A 22,238-nucleotide genomic window follows, 5' to 3' on the forward strand; every position below is an offset into this window, starting at 1 on the left:
CTTTGCTCAGTGTAGAAAATTAAAATGTACAACACCATCAGTCAACAGACTGTGCTTCAAAAGATTTTGCAGCTATGAAGCAGAGAATATCACAGAGTTTTGGCTGAAAACTCAAGTAACGGGGACTCTTTAAGTGAATTAATCAGCAGCATGAGAAATAACCAACTCCACAGGAGATTTTGTTGTAAATCAGTGCTACGTTCACATTTTTCAACCAGTGCATCAAAGATTCAGGCAGGAATGCCAGGCACAATTCTATGATTCAAAAAGCCTCTTTTCCTAAGAAAACAGTGGAATTTGGCATAAAGAGAATTAAAAGGAGCAAACCAAGGGTACAGGGAAAGAAGAAAACCACGTTTTTCATTCATAAGGTGTTGTCCTATCCAGAAGTGCCAAAGGAAGATTTTCCACCACAGAGCCCAGGTTACAAACCTGCTGGTGGCCAAAGCCACTCTGCAGAGCCAAGAAGCGACCACTGAGCTCACAACACACACCTGACACAACCCACTGGTTTTACTGGTGAGGCCCAGGGCAATCATGGCCAAAACCCATCAATCATACCAAAAAATGCTGCCAAATCTCTGAGTCCTCTGAAGAACTGAGGCCAGGTAAGATTGATTTCAGAGGTAGCTGATTATGGCTAAAGTTGGACATACCTACAACAAACTACTTTAAACCATTTTTAATCTTCTTATTTATACACAAACTGCTCACAGGATTTAACATATTAGTTGAGGGTGGTCAACACGCTTGAAAAAGACCAAACAATTACAAGAGTACACAAATAATGGAGTTTGGGGTCATTTCAATTTTAATAATTAACACAGGCAATAGTGATGGATCATTGTTCCTTAAAGTTGCTCCTCATTAGGTCATCAAAGTATTAAAATACAGAGCATAGAGTTAAATTTGCTTTAAAAGCAAAAGCTTTGGCAACAATTTGATGATGACCTGGGGACTTTATCACATGGAAGTGCTGGGGATAAAACATCCTATGTTCCAAAGCCTCTGAACAAGCATTGTTGAGAACCTCAGGCAGAAGTCGCACTATTACGACTCTTCAAAATTAAATTAATTCAGTTTTTCATTGTGGGAACATCATTTTAAATGGAAAATTAAGGCAAGTAATTCTTCCCTGCTACCCAGAGTAAAAACATTTTCTGCACCTCAAAAGTTAGTAATGCACTTTTCTGGACCATAATAAGAAATATATCACAAGGACATTACCACTCATATGAAAAAAAAAATCAGAGAAATTACTTTAAAAACACACACTATAAGAAATAGGGGAAATTTAAGTAGCAGCCACCTCTCCTACAAGACAACTAGAACTGAAAATTACAGGAAAACGTGCACAGTCAGGTTTCCTATTTACTCTCAATGAATAGTGGTACTTAAAATAAAACAGATATCAATTCTACATTTATCTTCAGCTAAGTAAAACAGCTAAAAGAAAATAAAATTCCTATCAAATTCTTTGCTGTCACAGATTGCCAGTAAATGAAAACATTATCATTCTCATGCTGCTGAAAATTACAAGCCAATAGGTTCTCTATAAAAGATCATCAATCCATTTTGACACCACTCACCCCATTGGAGAGGAGCCAACTGCAGATGCTCCAGGACCAGCTGATTCAGAACCCCTTCCACACTTGCTTCCCCGTCACGCTTCAAGGAAGGGTAAGTTGGAATTAAGGAAAATTTTCTTTCAGAGAGGAAAAAGGTATGTGACATGCACAAGTTTTATTATTGCAAATCAAAACTGCAATCTACAGATTCCTTACTATGGTTTATTAACCCATAAATTGACTGACAGTAAAAGTACAGCAGTTGATATCTTCTGAAAATAAAAATTTAATTCCACTGAGGAGTGGTAAAGTAAAGGTAAAATGTACTTGAACCATAATAAAACACAAGGGTAAAAAAGTGTGGGAGCTGCAAAAATGCAAAACCCTTAAGTATGTGGTGCAGGATGAGAATTCAGAATGATAAATCAGGAACAATCTGAAAACAAAGAGGTTAAATTTTACAGGGCAACAGGAAACAGAACAAATGTCTGCCAGGATAGCCCTGACTGCAGACATGGTGCCAGTTCCATGGAATGTTGGACAGTGACAGTGTCATTCCTGAGGGCAAACATCAGGTCAGAACCACAGGCACAGAATCTGCAAGCTTCCCTTTCTACCCTGCATGAGCTCAGAAACAGGCCCAGATTGAAAAGAGAAGAAATTAAGAAATTCTTTTTACTCTTAAAGACAGCAGAGCACTGAAATAAACTGCTGTGGACAGTAGAATCTCCTTCAAAAGGGCTTCAAAACAGGTTACACAAGTGCTAAAATAAAAGCATAGACAATATTCCATGTCATGCAAAGCCAGTTTTATCCACCTAAATTAATAATAATTTCGTGTGATGAGTCAATCAAGACAACATTTATTTGTAACAGGAAGAGCACTGGATTTCTTTTTTCTAATTCCCTGACTGCAGAAAGGCACTGGATTCACGGGGATTGGAAGCACATGCAGATGTCAGCACCATCTTGTATCCAGGCATGTGTCCCACCATAATTAAGGAATAAGCTCCTAGTGAGATTCATCAAGATTTCAACCAACTACTCCAAAAGTACTGGAACCCTGGTCCTCAAAAATATATCAAAAAATAAAAGAACATCTGAGCTTTTATCAACAGATTCTAAATGTGATCAGTCCCTTTTCTGTAAACTCTGGAGACAGACACACAGCATCTGACTGCTGAAGTATAGATTCACCTCTGTCAGTTAAAAGAAAATTAACAAGCACTGCAGATAACTAATTTTTACCACAGGACATAATCTTGCAGAGTCTCCAGGAGATTTAAAGAAAAGTCCTGAAAGCTCAGAACAAAAGAAAATATAACAGTGATTGAGACTCAAGAGCTCAGAGATGATAGAAAAAGAAAATCAATACCAAGTGCAGGATTCTTGCCATTATTTTTTCAAAATATTCTCATTATGCCCTGAAAAATGTCATAAATAGCACTTTTTTTTCTCCTAAAAAGACCACAAATAACAAATTCACAAAGCCCAAAGAGTCTGAAAGCTGTAAATACCATTAAAGAAAAGCATCTATTTGGAAAACTGAAGGCAGCAGAATATCACCTTAGAATAGTGCTGCTGCTGAAAATGAGACTCAGAACACCAGCACAACTCAATAATTTCCATAAACATACTAGAGGGTAGAGAATAGTTTTAATTATTTCACAGAAACAGCAAATAAATAATTCTGTTATCACATCTTTAATCTAAGGACTGTAAGCGAAAGAAAACACTAATAAAAAGGCAGTATTTAAAAGATGCTTTAAAACAGAGTGGCTGCCATTAACTGTAACATTAAACTAAATTTAATGTAATTTACTTACAACAGAATCACAGTGGTGCCTGGAATATCACAAATTTTCACTGTTTAGAGCTTCATGGAACGCTTAATGTCTCAACTAACAGTACAAAATTACTATAAAACAGGTGATTCTCCCTTCTTTATCGTTGGTGAATGCTACCAAAGCAGATCCATGTATTCAGAGGTAGAATATTACCCCTGGAACATAAAACCACAGGAGGCAGTGAGGCACATCTGGGGTGCTGTGTCCATTCAGGGCTCCTCAAGGACAGGAGAGATGTGGAGCTCCTGGAGCAGGACCAGTGCAGGACAACAAAATGAAAGGACTGGAGCATTTCTCTTGCAGGGAAAGGCTGAGGGAGCTGGGGATGTTCAGCCTTATAAAGAGAAAGCTAAGAGGGGACCTCATCCCTGTCTGTCAGTGTCTGCAGGGAGGGCTCAGAGCAGGGACCAGGCTCTGCTCAGGTGCCCAGCAATGGGACAAGAGGAACGGGCAGGAACTGATGCCCAGGAAGTTCCTGGACATCAGGAATAATTTCTTTCCTGTGCAGTGACAAAGACCTGAACAGATTGCCCAGAGAGGGTGTGGAGTCTCCCTCCCTGCAGATATTCCAGAGCCATCTGCACACAATCCTGTGCCCTGTGCTCTGGGATGGCCCTGCTGGAGCAGGGAGGTGGCACCAGGTGACCCCACCAGGTGACCCCGCTGTGATCCCTTCCAACCTGAACCATTCTGAGATACTATTGGTGGTTTTCTGGTCACACATTTCAGAAAAAAAGTTAGAAATCAAACTGAATGGCTCTTTGCAAAAGCTAAAAAATGTTAAAATAACCCCTCAAAAACAAATCGCAAAGAAAAAAAAAAAAGGGGGGGGGGGAACAAAAACAACAATTCTGAGATACTATTGGTGGTTTTCTGGTCACACATTTCAGAAAAAAAGTTAGAAATCAAACTGAATGGCTCTTTGCAAAAGCTAAAAAATGTTAAAATAACCCCTCAAAAACAAATCTCAAAGAAAAAAAAAAAGGGGGGGGGGGAACAAAAACAACAACAAAAGCAACAAACAACAAAAAAATAAACCCACCAGAAAAACCCACAAGCTGATTAACAGAGAAAAAAACATGTACTAACCCAAAAGCAGTTTAAACTTTCACAGCCCAAATTTTCAGATAAATAAATTTCCTTATTCCATCACAAGCACCAATCTCACTTTTAGCACACTGGTTATCGTCATCTCGCAGCAAAATGAGTTCTACAGACAAGAAATAGCACAGTGCGTGTTCTTGTAGATTAATATGGAGGTTCAGGCTCTTATTTGTTTATTTGTCAAACAAATTGATGTAATAGTTTATCTTAGATACATGGCCATGGATTGTAGAACTGATGAGAAATTTCAACTTTCACAATTCTATGTGAAAGAAAAATTGTAGCATTTAAATGGTTAGGCCATGCACAGATTATTTGACTCATGAAATAAATTGAATTTGTCTAATGAGATCATTGAATGAAGCAGCAGAAAGGAGCCTGGTGGCAAAGGAGGGAAAGGTGAGGTTGAGATGCAACCAAAGAATTGGATGTGTTAAAACAGAAAGGAATAAACACATAAAGGAATTATGTGTTCACATGGACCTACAGAGGGATCTGGATCATGGAATTCCATCTCACTGATCTCTGTCTCCTGAATATATTATCAGGCAATTACATTAAATTGTTCACTATAGGACAAATACAAAACTGAAAATTGCAACAAATTCATTACCTTGGGGATGAAAACCGACCAAAATATACAATAAGAAAACATAAAAGGAACAAGAGAGAAAAGGTTAACTCCAGAGTTTGCCTAAGACAAAGCCCTTAGAAGTCAATGAAAGCAAAGGAGTCGAACAGGGGTTGCCAAGATACCCTTTTATTCTTAGCTCAAAGTCAAAGCTGATAAAAGACACAAGTGTAAGATCCAGGATTTAAAATTCATTGAAAAAGACTGCCCAGATAAACACGAGTACAGGCTGCCAAGGTTAAGTCTGACCTTGCAGAATTTATCTACTTAACCAAATCTCCACAAGTTTTGCTGAGGTCTCACTGCCATCACAAACCTGCTCTTCTGTTGGAGCCACATTGCTGACCCAGGCCTCATTTCCTAAAGTTAAATCTTTGTTATTAACAACACAGGCATCAGCCAGAATTCCAACAGTTGACTTCCAGCTTCCAGCACAACAGTTCATATTTAACACCTCAAGATATTTTCATCTGCACAATCAAAGCAGCCCCAGTGGGGGCCTCAGAGCTAACAAACACACAACCACCAGATGCTGTTTAAAAAAAACCAACAAACCAAAGCAAACCTAAAAACCTAATTTTTCACAGTTGACACCCTTATTTCACATTTCTGTAGCAACAGATTGAATATGATATAAACTGTTTCATACCAAAAACCTAAATGACAGTCAAATGAACCAGTTATTTCCCCAGGGAAAACTTTGGTCTTTTACACTCTCTGGATTGCCTCATGTGTAGCTGGGTACTCACAACTAGAACACAGTCTGATACTTAAAACCTACTGCTTAAAAAGACAATTGGTTTTTAAAAATGGCTTCTATCTGGAAGTTACTCATGCTTTTTCTCCCTACAGCACTCCACATCTTGCATACTAAAAGGAATTGTTTTCAATATATATGTCCTTTACAAATAAATGCAGGTGGGAGAATGTACGTAATCACAAAAAATAGCAAATGTTCATAAATAAGAATTATACTAATTAAAAATTAATCTGCATGAATTGCACATTTTACTTACAGCAGTTGCTTTATTCATATTTTAAGCTTTTTGTTTGATTATTATTGTGGAATTTTAATATTAAAAGTAATTATAAGCAGTTATTTAGAGTCTTAAATAATAGTTATTTCTGCAAACAACAAGAAGCAGCATAGAAATTTAAAGAAACATTTACTGATGCACAGAAGTTCCACAAGATGTAATACTCTCATAGCTGATGATTCATATTTATGATCAAGATAAAGTCAACAAAAGTGGAATGGGCACAGAAAAGTGAATTTCAATAAGAGTTATCTGTGATTTGCTGTCAAGCAAATGAGATGACTCAAGGTTCTGTCTGATAGACAATAACTTCAAAATCCTGATTAGCTGCCTCCATGATGAACTACAAAAACATTCATAATTTTACTGTATTTGGAAAAGATGGCAGTGTTCACAAACCTAATAAATGAGTGGAATTTATGAAGATCATTGAGATGAAATGACAAAAGTTCCAACTACCACCTTAAAAGAAATCAACAAATCTATAAATGGAAGTTGGGAATAATAATTCAGTCAGTTATGCTGGACCACATGCAAAAAAAAATAAAATCTATGAGACAATAGAATTAAAGAATAGTTCTCAGAGAAAACATCATCTCTGAAACCTGGAATGTCCAATTTTATTCTGTGAGAAATCTCACCTGCAGTATTGCCTCCAGCTTTGGATCCCACATATTGAGAAAAATAGACCTGTAGTGCAGGACAAAATCAACAATATGACTGAAAGAAAATGTGCTTTGAAAGAAATTTTCGCAATTAGGTTTAAATATGGGAAACAAACCCAGGAAGGAGCGCAAAATACAATTCAAAAAATGTAAGGAAACATTGCAAGTAGGACAGACTTCCTATACATCACAGATATTAAGGCTGAAGTAAGAAAAAAAATACTAGCTATTAGAAAAGTTAAATATGGAACATGATATTTAAGGTGGCACTGGAAGTCTGTCTCACTTTTTTAAAGGCTCTTAGGGCCAGGTTTAGAATATTTTCAAGAAAATTACCCCAAAATGTTATAGTCCCATTTCACTGAAATAGCAATTCTTTCACAGTACATTAGAAAATTCTCTGGCTGCAATCAAACCTGGGGATAGCAGAAGATGGATGAAGGAAAGAGTTTAGTTTTCAGAAGTCATTCTCTGACCCAGCCCTCTGCCCAGCTGCACAAATCACAGAATAATTTATATTGAAAGGCAATTCCAGTCACTGTCCAGCCCTGTGCTCAAAGCATGGAAAGAAAATACTAAAATTGCACCAGGCTGTTCAAGGCATTGTCCAGAATTTTTTAACATCTTCAAAGACAGCAATTTTACAGCACTTTTGGACAACCTGTTCCAGTATCTGAGCACCCTCATTGTGAAAAGAAATTTTCCTAGTACCTAACTGGAATTTAACAATCTCCTCATGACACACCTTGCTCCAAGGGTCAGATGAACTTTGTTGACTGCTGTAACTCCCAGGCTTTGAGGAGGCTGCTCCTGGAGTCCCAGAAACTTCACTGGGACCAGATCCAGCATCCCTTCCAATCCTGTCTTCCCCAAAGTCTCCTCTGCTCAAGTCCAGAGTCTCTATCCTGCCATGTGCCTTCCTCACTTCCCTCAGGATATTGAGCTCCATCATCTCAGGACAGCTGCAGCCAAACTTCAAACCCTCCAGCTGGATCATTTGTTCAGGGAGCAGATCTCACAGAGCACCTACCAAATCAAACCATCCAACACCTGTACACAAAAACTGCCCTGAAAGCATTTCAGAAATAAGCTCACCTGCAACTGGAAGATTTCTTCCAGTCCTTAAAGAAAAGCTCATCCAGCTTTGCTTCTGGTTTGGGTGGTCTGTAACAAACACACAGCACCTCACTGCGTTGGACAACTCTGCCCTTGGTCAAAAAGCTTTCAACTGTCTCATCCCTCCTTTCCTAATAATTCCCTGTGCACAGTCAAATTTCTCCTCCACATGCTTTTGCAAGTCCTGTATTGGATTTGCGGGGTTCCCAGACGAAGGAAGGGATGATGAATCTGACTCCGTGTTCTCAGAAAGCTAATTTATTATTTTATGATCCTATATTATATTAAAGAATACTAAATTACACTATACTAAAGAATACAGCAAGGATACTTACACAATGCTAAAAAGAAAATAATAAAAACTTGTGACTCTCCCTAGAGCCCTAATACAGCCTCACTCTAACTGGACAATAAGTCAAAACAATTCACATGAAACCAATGAAACAACCACCTGTTGGATAAACAATCTCCAACCACACTCTAAAGCAGCAAAACACAAAAGAAGCAAAGAAAATAATATTGTTTTCTTTTTTTTTTTCTCTGAGGCTTCTCAGCTTCCCACAAGAAAAATCCTGAGTAAAGGGATTTTTCAAAAAATGTACATGTCACAGTCCTGGTATAAGTGTCTGGCGTGGGCCTTGGGTCGCACCTCGGGGCAGATGCTGTGACATTAACTCACCTCAGCCCATTACTTTCCTATGACATGCACACAGTCAGGACAGAAAAGTTACCTGGGGAGCTCTAAGTAGTTCAGAGATGATGGATAACAAAGGGATCACTTGGCATTACCATTCAAGAGATTTGCAAAAATGCCTGCTCTAGGAGGAAATATCAGTAATTTTACCCCTTTGTAATTTTGCAAATGCTTTTCCTCTCCTGGCTGCACTGAGGCTGACTCCTGAAGGAAAACAAGGCTGAAGCAGCTGAACTATCCATCCATTTCTCTGCCTGTCTGTCCATCAGTATAAACTCTCCTGACCTGCATCCAATTACTCTGATGGGAGAAAAATAACTCAGAAATCAAGTTTCTTACACTTAGCAGAATGGAGAGAAGATTTTTTTTTTAATTGACTGGTTCACATCTAAATATTGCTGCAAGAAATAAAAGGATGAAGCCAGAGATGTTCAGATAGGACATAAGGAAGAATTTCTTTATGGAAAGGGTTGTCAAGCACTGGAAGGGACTGCCCAAGGAGGTGGTCAAGGGGGTCACCATCGCTGGAGGTGTTCAAGAAAGGACTCAGTGTGGTACTCAGTGCTGTGGTTTAGTTGGTGGTATTTGGTTCAAGTTTGGACTTGATTTTGGAGGTATTTTTGGGTCTTTTCCAACATTAATGATTCTACAATGCTATGGGAAAGACTAACTCCAGTTGGGACATGACACCTGGAAAAGAATGTACAAGTTTCTTCAAGGATTTTCAAGTACATGTGAAACATGCTGCCTTTTATTAATTAGATTAGTTTTAGTTCCTGGAACAGAGAGAAAAATCCTAACAAGTATTAAAAATACAGAAACTAATGGTTGCACTGAATTCAACACACAGAACCCACACAGTGTTCTACTGGTGTCTAAGGCACTGACTGTCCTGTCTAGGATCAAAACTGGGGTTAAATCCAGAACACAGAATAGATGTAAACAGTGTTGCACAGCAACTGGAATGAGTGAGGATGAATTTTTACACCTTGACAAAATGATTACAACTATACACTCAATTCCAGTGTAAGAATTCATCTATGCTATCACAGAATATCTGTACCTTCCCATAACACAGACATTTTCTAAGTGAGTTCTGGTTCAATATTGACATTTTTTGCATAAAAGGAGCTCTCTGAAATGTTGCTTGGGGAATCTGGACTGACCCAGGTATTAGGAATCTCATTTATGTCTCCAGTCTTGCCTTTGACAAATCCTGATCTGATTTAATCATCACAGGATGGTTAAGGTTGTAAGGGACCACTGGAGGTCATCTTGTCCACTCCATGTTCAAGCAGGGTCCCCAGAGCACAGGATTGTGTCCAGGACAGCTCTTGAATATCTCCAGGGAAGGAGAATCCAGAGCCTCTCTGGGCAACCTGTGCCCGTGCTCAGGCACCCTCACAGTAGAGAAGCTCTTCCTCACAATAATTAGTAATGAAACATCATTTCAGATCACTGGATAAAAGTACAATTAAAAGTACAAACAGGTCAAGCATGATTTGATTGCCATTCTTCTCTCATCTTCTGCCACCCCCTATCATGTGAATTCGAGGATGATCTGAGTGAAAAATATAAATCTCCAGGGAAGTGCTGAGTACCATCACATGGCTTGGGGGACTGTTTACTGTACAGAATGTTTCCTGAAGAAAATCATGAGAAAGTGTATTTTTGACAAGCCAAGCACAAGATTTTTTTATAGAAATCACGAAATTTATAGCAACACCACTGGTTTATTTTAACTCTAAACTGAATGCTATTTCTTATTAATAATCATAAGGCAATATTTTACTGCATTTAGAATTATTGTGGGGATTTTATGTTTAGAATGACTAAGTCATCACACAAGTCCTGTCTAAGCCTTAAAAAGCTACCTAAGATTAGATACATTACTAAATCTATAGAGAAGACTTGGAAATAAATTATTCTAATATGTTCTAATTTACCCAAATTTAATTAAATATATGCAAACTCTCTAAATGCAGCTTCATTAATTTCTTCATGATTCAGTTACTCGGTGTGGGGGAGAATAGAAAAATTTGACCCCATGAATCTACTACTCAGCAATCCTAACTACACTTCCTCAGTTCCCTAAAAGCTGGGAAAAACACACAGGATTTATGACATGCCCAGTGACTCAGAAAAAGCCATTATAGGATGACCCAAGCATCGCCTAAATAATATACAGCACAATTAACCTTAAACAGTCTATAATTATGATAAGCTTCATAGTTCTAATTACTTTTCAGTAACACTGCCACGAAGTGAGTTGAATTATAAAATAAAATGTACCAGAGGGCATCTATTTATAAATTTAAAAGTAAGTATTTATGAAAGGATATAATTTTCCAGCAAATATCCAGCTTGCTGTTAATCTCCAGGCCTCTTGCTTGTTGCCTTTCTTCTTCCAGCTGCTTTGCATTCGCCAACTGTGCCCCGTCAGTTGGGGATTCTGGGAAGCTCTCAAAATTGAACTTGTCCACTTGGATTGCCATGCTGTAGCAAAGGAAAAGAAAGAAAAAAGCCAACAACATAATTCTTGCTGCTATTATTTCTGCAGAAACTGAAGACTACTGTGAACACAGGCACTACAATATCAATATATTGGTTCCAGTGGCTGCCAGTCTGTAATTAATGACCTATAAACCATATGGTTTATGCTACTAAAAACAGAAGTCTAAGCCTGTTGATGGTAAAAATATTTTACAAATCATCAATCAACATCTTAATGACTTGGTGAGTGGTGCAAAAGAAAATTATTTCACAGTTGCAAGCAGGTGACCTCACTGAGGTTCTGCAGAGGTTCACCTGCCTCCTGCAGAGGCTCACCTGCCTCCACTCTTGGTACGTGCTCGAGACTTGCTGAAAAAAGCAACAAGACTGGGCCAAAAGCTGAGGAATATTCTATTTAAAGTCGTTTATTAATACAACCCATACAAAAGGAAAGCAGAATATTATATATGAAAATGTCTCCTGAAGTGAACTGTAACACACTTGGAGAGCCCATTGGTTTCACAAGGCAACTTCCTCACTTTTCCTTGCAAAACTCAGGACGGAAAAACAAAATAACTACAGAAGCAGGGCCTTAATGTGGCCCTTGACTTTTTTTTTTACAAAGACACTTCTCCCCTGCATTGTGCATCTTCATGAATTACAGACCATATTAATTTCAATATCACAGTAAAATTCATTGGTAGCAAATGGTTAAATAATTGCTTTATTAAATGTACGGTAAGGCATAAAAGGTAATCAAATTAAATATAGTACACTATAATGCATACTAAATACTGATATGTTAAATTAGAATCACTAATCTAATATAAAAGGGAATTTAGACCAGCTCACATCACATGAAATGTGGTTATGGAAGATCTAATATACTATGCTGCCAAAACAGCTTTAATTTCCTGAATTGTCTGAAATAGAAAAATAATTAGGGAAGAATTAAAATATATTGCTCTTGAGATGACTTTGCACTTAAGGAGACTAAACAACAGCTTTGAAAACCATTCAGGATGAAATGCAACTATAAACCGAGAAGCAGTCTGGGAAGGAAATTTCACAAAAACACAGGATTACTATTATCCTTTTATCTATTTCTCCATATAAAAAGGAAAACATATTCCATTAATTTTGCCAAAAGGAAAACATCAATAACAAATGTCAACAAGAAAGAGCTTTGAAATCCCTCCAGACCTGAAAATATTTTCTATATTTCTCATTAATTTAAAAGAATCTTGACCCCAAAAGAAACTGGGTGAAAATAGATGGCAATTACAAGGAATTACCTAGGGCTTGTGAAGTTTGCAGGGGGAAGATGAATTCAAACAGGCATTATCAACACTGAGCAAAAACTGACATCTGAGGAGAAGCTTCTGAAGTTTCCCCTTTACCATTCTGGCGGAAGGCTTCCATGCCCATGGTAGGGGGGTGGAACTAAATGGCCTTTAAGGTCCCTTCCAACCCAAAGCATTCTGTGATTTTATGACAAAAAAGTTCAAATACAGCACACAGGCAAAGTTTCGATAAGCTCCCACTTCTGCAGCCTGCATCTTTGCTGATCCTCACATCCCAAAGGCGGAGGAATTAATCTGTTCCTCTCTAAGGGGGGTTTTGTTTTGGCTATTTTTAATGCAGTAAGAGATCATTAGAAGTTCTTCATTTGCATGCCAAATCCGTCAAGTGCTGGGCATATTCAAAAGCTAAAGATGAGTTATAGAAGTGGATCACAGTAACTGCCAGAATCAAGCCAGAAATAAAGACCATAATGAAAAACACCCAGATACAATCTGAAAAGTGGATTCTGGAAAAAAATTACCAGGCCTGAAACTATGACTAACAACATCAATTCTTACTGGCATTGAAGTATGATTTGATTCTGAAGTGGTAGGATGGGTTTCCTGGATTTTGCACAGGCAATGCACATGGAAGACACAACTGGAATATTTTGAATTTCACAGTCGTTGTTTCCGAGATCACTCCACCCCTCTGTGGTATGTGAGCAGATGCAAACCCAGTACTTCATTTCTATGATATACACAATAATGTTGATATTTTCATAGAAATATGGTTCATTTCCTATAACCATATTCTAACAAATTGCTTTTGCGTCTGGACAGTCAGAAGTATTTAGAATCCATCTCTGAAGGAACCAGGAAAACAGCTCCCATCTAATTAGTGTTGCACTTTTCTAAGTGATTGACATTTGAGAAATATATTCCTGCCTAACAGTATTTAATATGCAACTGCAGCATTCAGATTGCATTCCTCTGTTGCAGGATCATTGCTGGCATTATGGTCAGTATAGCAATTTTTGTCTGGAAATTAAATATGCATGTAAGCACTTTGTACCCCAACAGCCTCTAATAAATCCACATCAGCTTTAGGAACACAGCCTAGATTGCTCTTAACTCTGCATTGTGCATTTCTGCTTGAAGTAACTTTTATTAAACTCTAAGTTATGGCAAACTTTAGTAAACAGGGCTCTCAGTACTCAGAGACTACTAAGTTTTCTAATCTTCTAACTATGTTTTTATTTATAATGTTTATACTGTATTTAGCACAGTGGCACCTCATGTCACATGAGAAGCTACAAAACACCCCCAGCGACTCACTTGCCAGCTAGAAAGTGAAGAGTCTGAGTAAAAGAGAACTACAGAGAGAAAAACATCCCACAAAACAGTACTATGAACACAGCTCTAGGTAGGATATATGAAAGCAATAAACAGAGATAAAATAAAATGTTTCAAGACTATAATTCCTCTCAAAGCAAAGCACAACAGAATTAAATCCTTACTCTTTCTCTTAAACGTTTCTGCCTTTTATCACGTGTATTCTGCTTCCTCTTGTGCTAAAAATATTCATTTCAAGTTTTGTCTCTGCATTTTTTATCTGTAATATTGCTTCAGTATTTTTTCCTCAGCCTATGGAACATGTAGTACATGGGAAGGCTTTGCACAAGAATCAAAACAGAAAATAAATACCATAACCTAAATCAGTCATTCATCCTGAGAAATGTACCCCTACTCAAATCCAGCTTCTTCACTTCCTTTTTAAATACAAAGATTTCTCCCATCTCAAGAGATGCATTTCACCAGGGAGGTGTTAACATGTGGACGAACAATCCCCAGAGCCAGGTGATGGAATGAGAAAACAGACGAGCTGGACAATGAATTATTACAACCACCAGATGAAAAAAGGATCTTTTTCAACTTTTAAGTGATCTCTAGAGATCACATGGACCTCGCCCTGAAGAAGCAGAGGGCAGTGAAAGGCAACCTTTTGAACATCACCAACTTTGTCACTGGGCTGAGCATCAGAACAATGAGACTGAAATGTATTTCAGCCAAAGAAGTCATTCTCTGCTGTCTTCTGCAGTTACTTTGTGACCTGTTTCCTGTCAAGAGTTCTCTGCACCTCTCCCCAGATTTGTCCTTTCTTGTTGTGATATACAAGAATCTATGGATCTATAAAGAAAAAAGGTAAAAATAGACAATTCAGTCTGAAACAGGCATTCAATTTGTTGCAAACAGCCAGGATAATGATGGCTCACATTGTGCAAGGGCACCTGTTCCTTGCCCTTCACAGTAATTACATATCAGGGAAAACAGAGACGATCTTAAAACTCAGAAGTTCAGAAATAAACTTGTTCCAGGAAAAGGGACTAGAGTTCCATTTTAACTTCTCTGCCTCATGGGGAGCTATCCAAATTTCCTACTAGATGAGTTTTCAATAAATAATGAGATATTTGTATAAAAACACTGCATTATGAAAAAAAAAAAAAAAAAAAAAAAAAAATCATCCAATCCTGCAAATGCAAAACAGGTTTTGTTTCTCTCTGGCCAAACTTGTCTGAGCAGGAGGAGGAATAAAGCAACAACAGTTTTCATGAATAATGAAACAACCATGTTTTGAAACTGCTGGGTTTTGTCACGAAAACAGCCCAAGCTGTTGTGACAGCTCCTCAAACAACTGAGCATCGTTACAGGGATGCAAATTATTCAAATACAAATGAAATGGATGAAGAGGAGAAGGTCAGCTCATTGGCAATGCTGATGATGTGTCTGCACGGTATCATCTCACGTCATCTGTCAGGATGGCTTACAGGGAAAAAAGTGACAAACCTCCTGATGGCACAGCCGACATCTCAATGACAGTCACCTAAAGTCCCATTAAAGTCACAGTGCAGAGCTGCTAAAGGCACTGGACAGCTCATTTCACCTCTTCTCAGAAAAAGAGCTGCAACTTTACTGGAAATCCTACCCTGCCCTGACAACAAAACGCTCAGCAGAAAGGATTTGCAGGGAGGAAAACAACTTCCTGCAAATGACATCACGACTGCTTCCGAGCCAGTGGCTTCCAAATCCCCCTTTCCCAAAGCATTGCCAGCTAAAACCAAGCAGCACTGACAGCTTCACAGAAATGGCAACTGGCAGAGAAAATTCATAGGTGAAAAACTGAGTAAAGCAGCATCACTGGGCGTGCTGCAAACTCCTGCCCTTGTTCATGGGAGGACGGTGGGCAGGTCCCAGGCACATCCCATCCACCAGTGATGCACCTCAGATCTTTCCATGTCCTCCTCTGAATCTACAAAGTGAAATTAATTATGTGATACTCTCCAAATAAAACAAGGTTAAGAGCAGGCATGGTATTAAAAGAAAAGCAGCAATCTGGTCAACATAAGTGGATTTCATCTTTCATTAAGTAAATAAAACAGTGCTGCTTAGCTTGGAAGAATAAAATATAGAGATAGTCCTTATTTAATTATCCTTAGGAAAAAAACAATATAACAGGAACCCAAAAACTCTTCCTCATGGCTAACTACCTATTTAAATACTGTCATCCACAGAGGAGTTTGCAAGCTGCTTCCAAAATGAAGCTGACAGGAGGCAGTTGGAGACTTTATTCAATATTATGTTTCCTGTTCATCCTCCTTTCTTATATAAAGTAGACAGTAGGGATACTATGCCAGACCACGTTACTGCACTTATGCAGAATGCTTATGTGCATGAAGAGTCCCTGTACACTCAATGATTTTAAATTTCAGGAAAACTTGAAGTGATGATGATACTCTTGTTCTCACATTCAAGAGGAAAACAAAATGCATAAGGCAAGTTCCCTTTTAAAATTTTGCCTGATTCTTTCATTGTGTAATCTCACTTGTATAATCTCATGTTTCAGGTCCACATAATTCCACCCTAAATACAAGTCCTGCAGTTGATGTCATTGTCACCAAACTGGAAGTGATGCCCCAGTATATAATAATTTCCAGGCAAAGAGGGACCCCAAGACTCAAATCTCTTGTGAGGTGAACATATATGTATCATTGGCTGGAAATAATAATGTAAAGTAATGCAAATTAACATATACTTTGTGTTTACTTGTAATTACTTCACAGATTTAGAAGTACTTTTTAGAAATATATTTCATTCACTACTATAAAATACAACTGTAAAATTCAGTAGCTTAAGTGACCCACAAGTAATGGTCTCTCTTCCTGGCCTAAAACTGACTGCAGAAAGAAAAACGATGGCTTTGATATCTGAACCGTGCAGAGCAGAAGATAAATTTTTCTATTAATCTCAAAAAAGGTCAAATAAATTTAAAAATTTGCATTTAGAACTTAATTATTTATTTAAAATAATTGAAGAGGAGATAAAAGTCAAACTACAGTGCTGAATATTCAACAGCTTAGACTTATCTGAGCGACAACATTAAAGACAATATAAAGTTAAACCAGGAAAGAATTGTTCCACTGGATATAATGTAATATTTGAAAATGGAGCAGTGCTAAGAGATAGTTGGCTACATAAATCTTCTGCTTAAATGTGATTATACTATGCGTGCTGGGCATATAGCTTCTTCATTCCTAACTCCAAATCTGAAAACCATAAACTGCAAATGAAGAGGCAGAACAATTAACTTCAACTTGCCTCTTTTTTCCCTTGCCCATTTAAATAATTTGGACTCCCGTGGCAATCACCATGCAGCAAAGCTGTTAGCTACCTAAAGAAATAGGAAATTTAAAACAATAATAATTATGTTTATAGCCCACTTTATGAATACACCCATTTCCATAGGGGGCATAAAAGACCATTAATCAATAGCCTTTCAATAGGAAATTTGGAAAAGCCTAAGTACAGTAATACTTAAAGATTGAGTGAAATATCCTCCCTTTACCACAGCTGAAATACACAAGGATTTCAAAACTCTCTTTATCCAAAATAATGCCATACTGTACCTCCTACCTCTCTCTCAGTGGAATACCAATAATCGGAGAAATAAATGTCAAAATATATATGTTCATATTCAGCTGCTCATTTGTGTAATTCATTATTGCCTCATATGGCAGGAAGTTCAGAAGAAAACATATGCAAATTAAAAACACGGAATTTTGTGCCAGATACAACAAACAAGACCGAAAAACCTCAATTTTACAGTCATGCAGTTATCACTCCAGCTGTCTGAATCTCCTCAGGAAAAGACTGAGAAGATTGCCCACCTCAAAATACAAACCACAGAAATAAGAATGGAATGAGGTCAGTACTTCTGTTCAAAGCATCTTTGCCTCAAAAGAAGGAACCAGGTGCTCACCTTGTGCAAATCTGATTTCCATTCTCACACTGAGCACTGAGGGACAAAACCACCAAATGTCTCTGCTCCTGGAATGTCCCAGAGAAACCAGAACTGCTGGTCATGAATCCCCCTGGATCATTTCCCAGCCTGGGCTCTGTCCTGACCCAGCACTGATGGTTTTTGCTGGTCCCAGAGCCCTGCAGGATGATGCAAAGGAGTGGAGCTGGGTGTGTGCAGCACCCCAAAACACTCAGAGGGATCTCACAGCCTCCTGCACATGACAAACCTGGAGCATCAATTCACTTTCACCTATGAAAAAAAAATAAAAATTCCCAGCACTCCTCTTTTAAAGGAATATGACTGTGACATGTGGCACACAACTGGAAGGTTACTTCAGAGAAGATGCTGAGATCCTACTCAAAAACCAAACTAGGGGGAAAAAGCCCCCAGGACAGCTTGTACATCTGGGAAATTATTCACATGAGAGGAGGCCATCTCAGTGACCACCCCAGGGAAAATACAGAAACACAGAGCCTTACGTACAACATAAGGAAAATGTAAGTTTTTCACAAAGGAAATGATTCAAACATTTTTTTGGGTAGAATCACAGGATGCATGAATGCTCAGTGTGCAAGAATACACATTTCACCATGGACTGTCATTTCAAGACACAATTAGACTTTACATTCATAATGAATTATTCATTTACCATCTACTTGCTTGTCTTCTCTTTTTATACACAAAGGTAATATTTTCTCTTTTCCCAAAGCACTGCAGCAGAAGTTCACCTCAAGATGATTTAGTGTAAAAAACAAACAAATTATTTTTTAAGTCCCTGTTTTCCCAGTATAACCTGTATAATTTTATCACACCTGCAACCTTCACATTTTCTGTTCAGAGCACTCACTCTTTGGTGAGTCTCTTGAAGAGTCTTCTATTTCAAGCTAACCCAGTCCATTGACTTTAAAATATTTATTTTGCCACAGACATCGATTCTTTTCACCTCTGGAGTTGCACAGACTCTATTAGAGATTCTCAAGTCCTAGATGCAAGTTTTGTGAGTGATGCCATACTAAAAAAAGGAAATCTAGAATCTCTGCCAAAGAGCAAAGCTGGGGAACAGCCAGGACACCCTCGGTTTAAGAAACCAAAGCACCAGAACAGCAGTGAACATCTCCCAGAAATGTGGTCCATGAGGTTCAACCTACATAACTTATTCTTTAACTAGTGACAGGAATAATGTTCACAGACATGAGTGGGAGCACAAAAGCTTTAATCATGCTCCAGAAATCTCAGCTCACAGTGAGCGTGTGTCACAGGTTCCAGAGCAGTCAACTGCTCAGCACTAATAACAGAAATGATACACATCTCACTCACCCACACACGATTTCACCTAAACCATTTTTTTTTGCCCCAAAAATCACTGTACATATTGTAAGTTTATTTATTACTTTCACCAGCAATGACACCTGTATGTGTGTTTAGAAGCATGCTCAGAAACAAGCTATTTTCAGAAAAACAACCAGCAGGGATTGTTCACCCTGGAGAGGAAAATGCACTGAAGACACCTCAAAGCCACCTTTCAGTACTTAAAAGAGGATTATGAAAAAGATGGGGACAGATTTTTCATCAGGACTTGTAGTGCTAGAACAAGGGATAATGGTTTTAAAGTGAAGACAATAATGGGTAATAAACCAAGGTGCTGCTTCTGCTGCTCATTATACTCAGCCTTTGGCAGCTCTGGGTGCAGCTTCAGCCAAATGCAGAGTTGGGGTTGCCTTCACTTCGTTTATGTTGATTTACCCTCGCACACTTTGCCCCACATATTGCTGAGCTGTGTTAGTTGCCTGATGTGCTTTACCAGTTTATCAGAAAATGAGCACAGCTCTAAAATACCTTTTAATTTTAGCCAAAACTCCCCATGTGGAAATCACCATCCCACAAAACTGCCCTGCCAGGTGCCCTCCTACTCAGTGAGCCTTGAGCTTGAGCTCCCCTGGGAAAGGGCAGCAAAGCCAAACATCCACCAGACTCAGATGTGAACACTACAGCTAGAAACTCAGTATTTCATTATTGTGATGGAATGATACTCATTTAGGAGCAGTTTCCTGCCACATTAACCTCCCTTGGTCAATTAAGGTGGTATAAAGCACATATTATATATGGACAGTGGATCCTGCTCACCCACAGCCTGATGTCCAGGCAGTGACCAACCCACCTTCAAAGAACTAAAACAAATTAAACAAACCACCAAAGTCAAATGAGATCAAGGGGATTTTTACTCCTGCTTCCTGCGGTTCAGAAATACTTTGAACATAGTAGTCTAAATTTTGGCCAGGGAAATTCCACCTGTCAGCAAAGTCATGCAGCTGTGTAAAGGATCTCAGAGGTAAACCCAGGATTTTTGGTTCCACTTATAAAGCAACTTTTCTTGTTAACTTCATATATACAAATCTCTTATGTGAGAATGGATTTGTTCACTACATTTGGAGGAAGTGAGGGAAAAGGAACTATAAATACTACAAGCTATGAGCAGTCAGCTCATGATGTCTGAGACAGTCACCTCGGTTTTAAAAATCGACTTGTCTGAGCATCCTTTCTTACCATGGCAAGCACAAATCCTTCAGCTGTGGAACAATTTAAAACAAAACCCCCAAAATATTACCTTTCCATTTCAAGTTTACACTTAAAGTATAATTTGACTGCTACTAAACTTCTTCAGAATTTTTATGATTTTTAGGAGAATGTATTATTCTTAAAATGAAGCATACAGTAACATGATAAAGAAGTGACAAAACTTTTTATTTAAGTATTTAATTCATATCTACTTGAAATAACTCTTTGGAAATGTCTAGCTTTAAAAATACGGAGATTTTAGACTAATCTTTGTAATGCTTCATGAACTAAGAAGGGATTATTTCAAGTAAAACATTAACATGGTGTTATTTAGAAGCTTTGGTAATATTTTAAAATATTTAAATATCGAAGGTGCTTTTTGTCATCATTTATGTTTAGCACAGAAATTTTTAAAGTCTTTTCAATCACCTAAATCTAAATTTTATGAACTAAGAAACAATTTTAATCAATATTCTGTTATTCTCTGTTTATTTGTAATATTCCTTTACATATAATAAAAGTCCAGAAGATGATGGTATCTAAACATCTGCCACACTAATTTTCCTTTAGAAAAAAAGGGAAACTGAAAGGTAAAATTCAAAGATATTGAAATAGAAAAGAGTGCTTTGCCATCTCTTTTATGAAAATTACATCTACTTTTCACTCATTGACTAGATTTTTCTGACTATAAAAAACACAGGCATGTCTAGATTTAGGCATCTATTTTAAACTGAATTCCTGTTTAGGAATCAGATTTATTCTCTACCTTTAAAGAATGGCAAAATTATCATAGTTTCACTTTCAGCTTATGGAAGAGTTGAAATTCTTTTTTTATAGATCACCAACATGATTTATATTAAAATCATGCTGTGCCATCAGGCTGCCAGATCCTGCAAAGACGACAGAACCTCCCAAAAACCACAGAGAGCACAGACATCAACCTACACAGAGCTTTGGGCCGATTTGACAGTTCAAAGAAAAAAAATATTTTTGTTTTCCATCTACAAAGAGCAGTTTAACATAGAAATTTCAGACCCACATCATCCCAAAAGGACAAACTACTACTACCAGAAAAATTGTACCCCAAAACTGTGTAGCAGTTTTATAAACTCCCCATCCACAGCTGAGAAGTCCCCATGGTTCTGATGCACTGGTTTGCCCCGAGTTACTCAATTAAACAGTTATGAATGGATTAGAGGGTTAATACTAAAACTGAAAGTACATTATTATTAAAATTGGTTGTATATGCCCTATGCAAAGCAAATAATGCTCTAAATACACAAAGATTACACGATCTGCTTTGTTCTCAATATAAGCCTTTCACACAAAAGATTTCCTTTTATTACTTACTATTCTCCATTTCTCTTCTTCCATACAACTACAAAAGAGATGCCATCAGGCAAGTAAATCGAGGAATAAAGCTGCAGAGATTTTTTACTCCCATTTATTCCCATTGAGCCTCCCTCAGGGATATACAAATTGGAAATTGCTAAATTATCATCTAATAGGCAGAAACAACGTAGGCGAGACCAATTAAGTAAAAGGCAGAAAGTTGTATTACACATGTAATTAAATTAAATTCTTTGACTAGACTACATTAGAATCATTCCCAAAAAGGACAAAACTTGACTTTAATCAGCATATGACACATTGTAGGACACGTCACTAAAATAGTACTTTTGGATATTACTAAAAAGAGCACTTTTCTTAATTGTAAATCAAGTTACTTCCAGGTGGTAGGAAATTGGCTGAACAGCAGCATTCCCTCATAGATATACAAGACTTTAATGATGCATAATTGAGTACAAAGTCATAAAAAGTAGGTTTCTTCTCTTTTTTTAGCTGTAATGTCCTTCAGCTGGGTGCCTATACATATTTTTTTCAG

At 37.8% G+C, this 22,238-nt stretch overlaps 1 protein-coding gene across 3 annotated transcripts in view; it reads right to left on the reverse strand.

Moving 5' to 3' along the window:
- The window catches only part of TRAPPC9 (trafficking protein particle complex subunit 9), a 431,865-nt gene that overhangs the window by 230,645 nt on the left and 178,982 nt on the right, over window positions 1-22,238 (reverse strand). For all 3 annotated transcript variants that reach the window (XM_041420836.1, XM_041420834.1, XM_041420837.1), the window contains 2 exons: window positions 11,005-11,158; window positions 1,590-1,680 (listed from right to left, as the gene is read on the reverse strand). In XM_041420836.1, coding sequence (XP_041276770.1) covers window positions 1,590-1,680; window positions 11,005-11,158 — 245 coding nt within the window. The remainder of the gene's footprint in view (window positions 1-1,589; window positions 1,681-11,004; window positions 11,159-22,238) is intronic.

This window comes from Onychostruthus taczanowskii, unplaced genomic scaffold, assembly GCF_017590055.1.
Source record: "Onychostruthus taczanowskii isolate IOZ18803 unplaced genomic scaffold, ASM1759005v1 scaffold66, whole genome shotgun sequence".
Taxonomy (NCBI): domain Eukaryota; kingdom Metazoa; phylum Chordata; class Aves; order Passeriformes; family Passeridae; genus Onychostruthus; species Onychostruthus taczanowskii.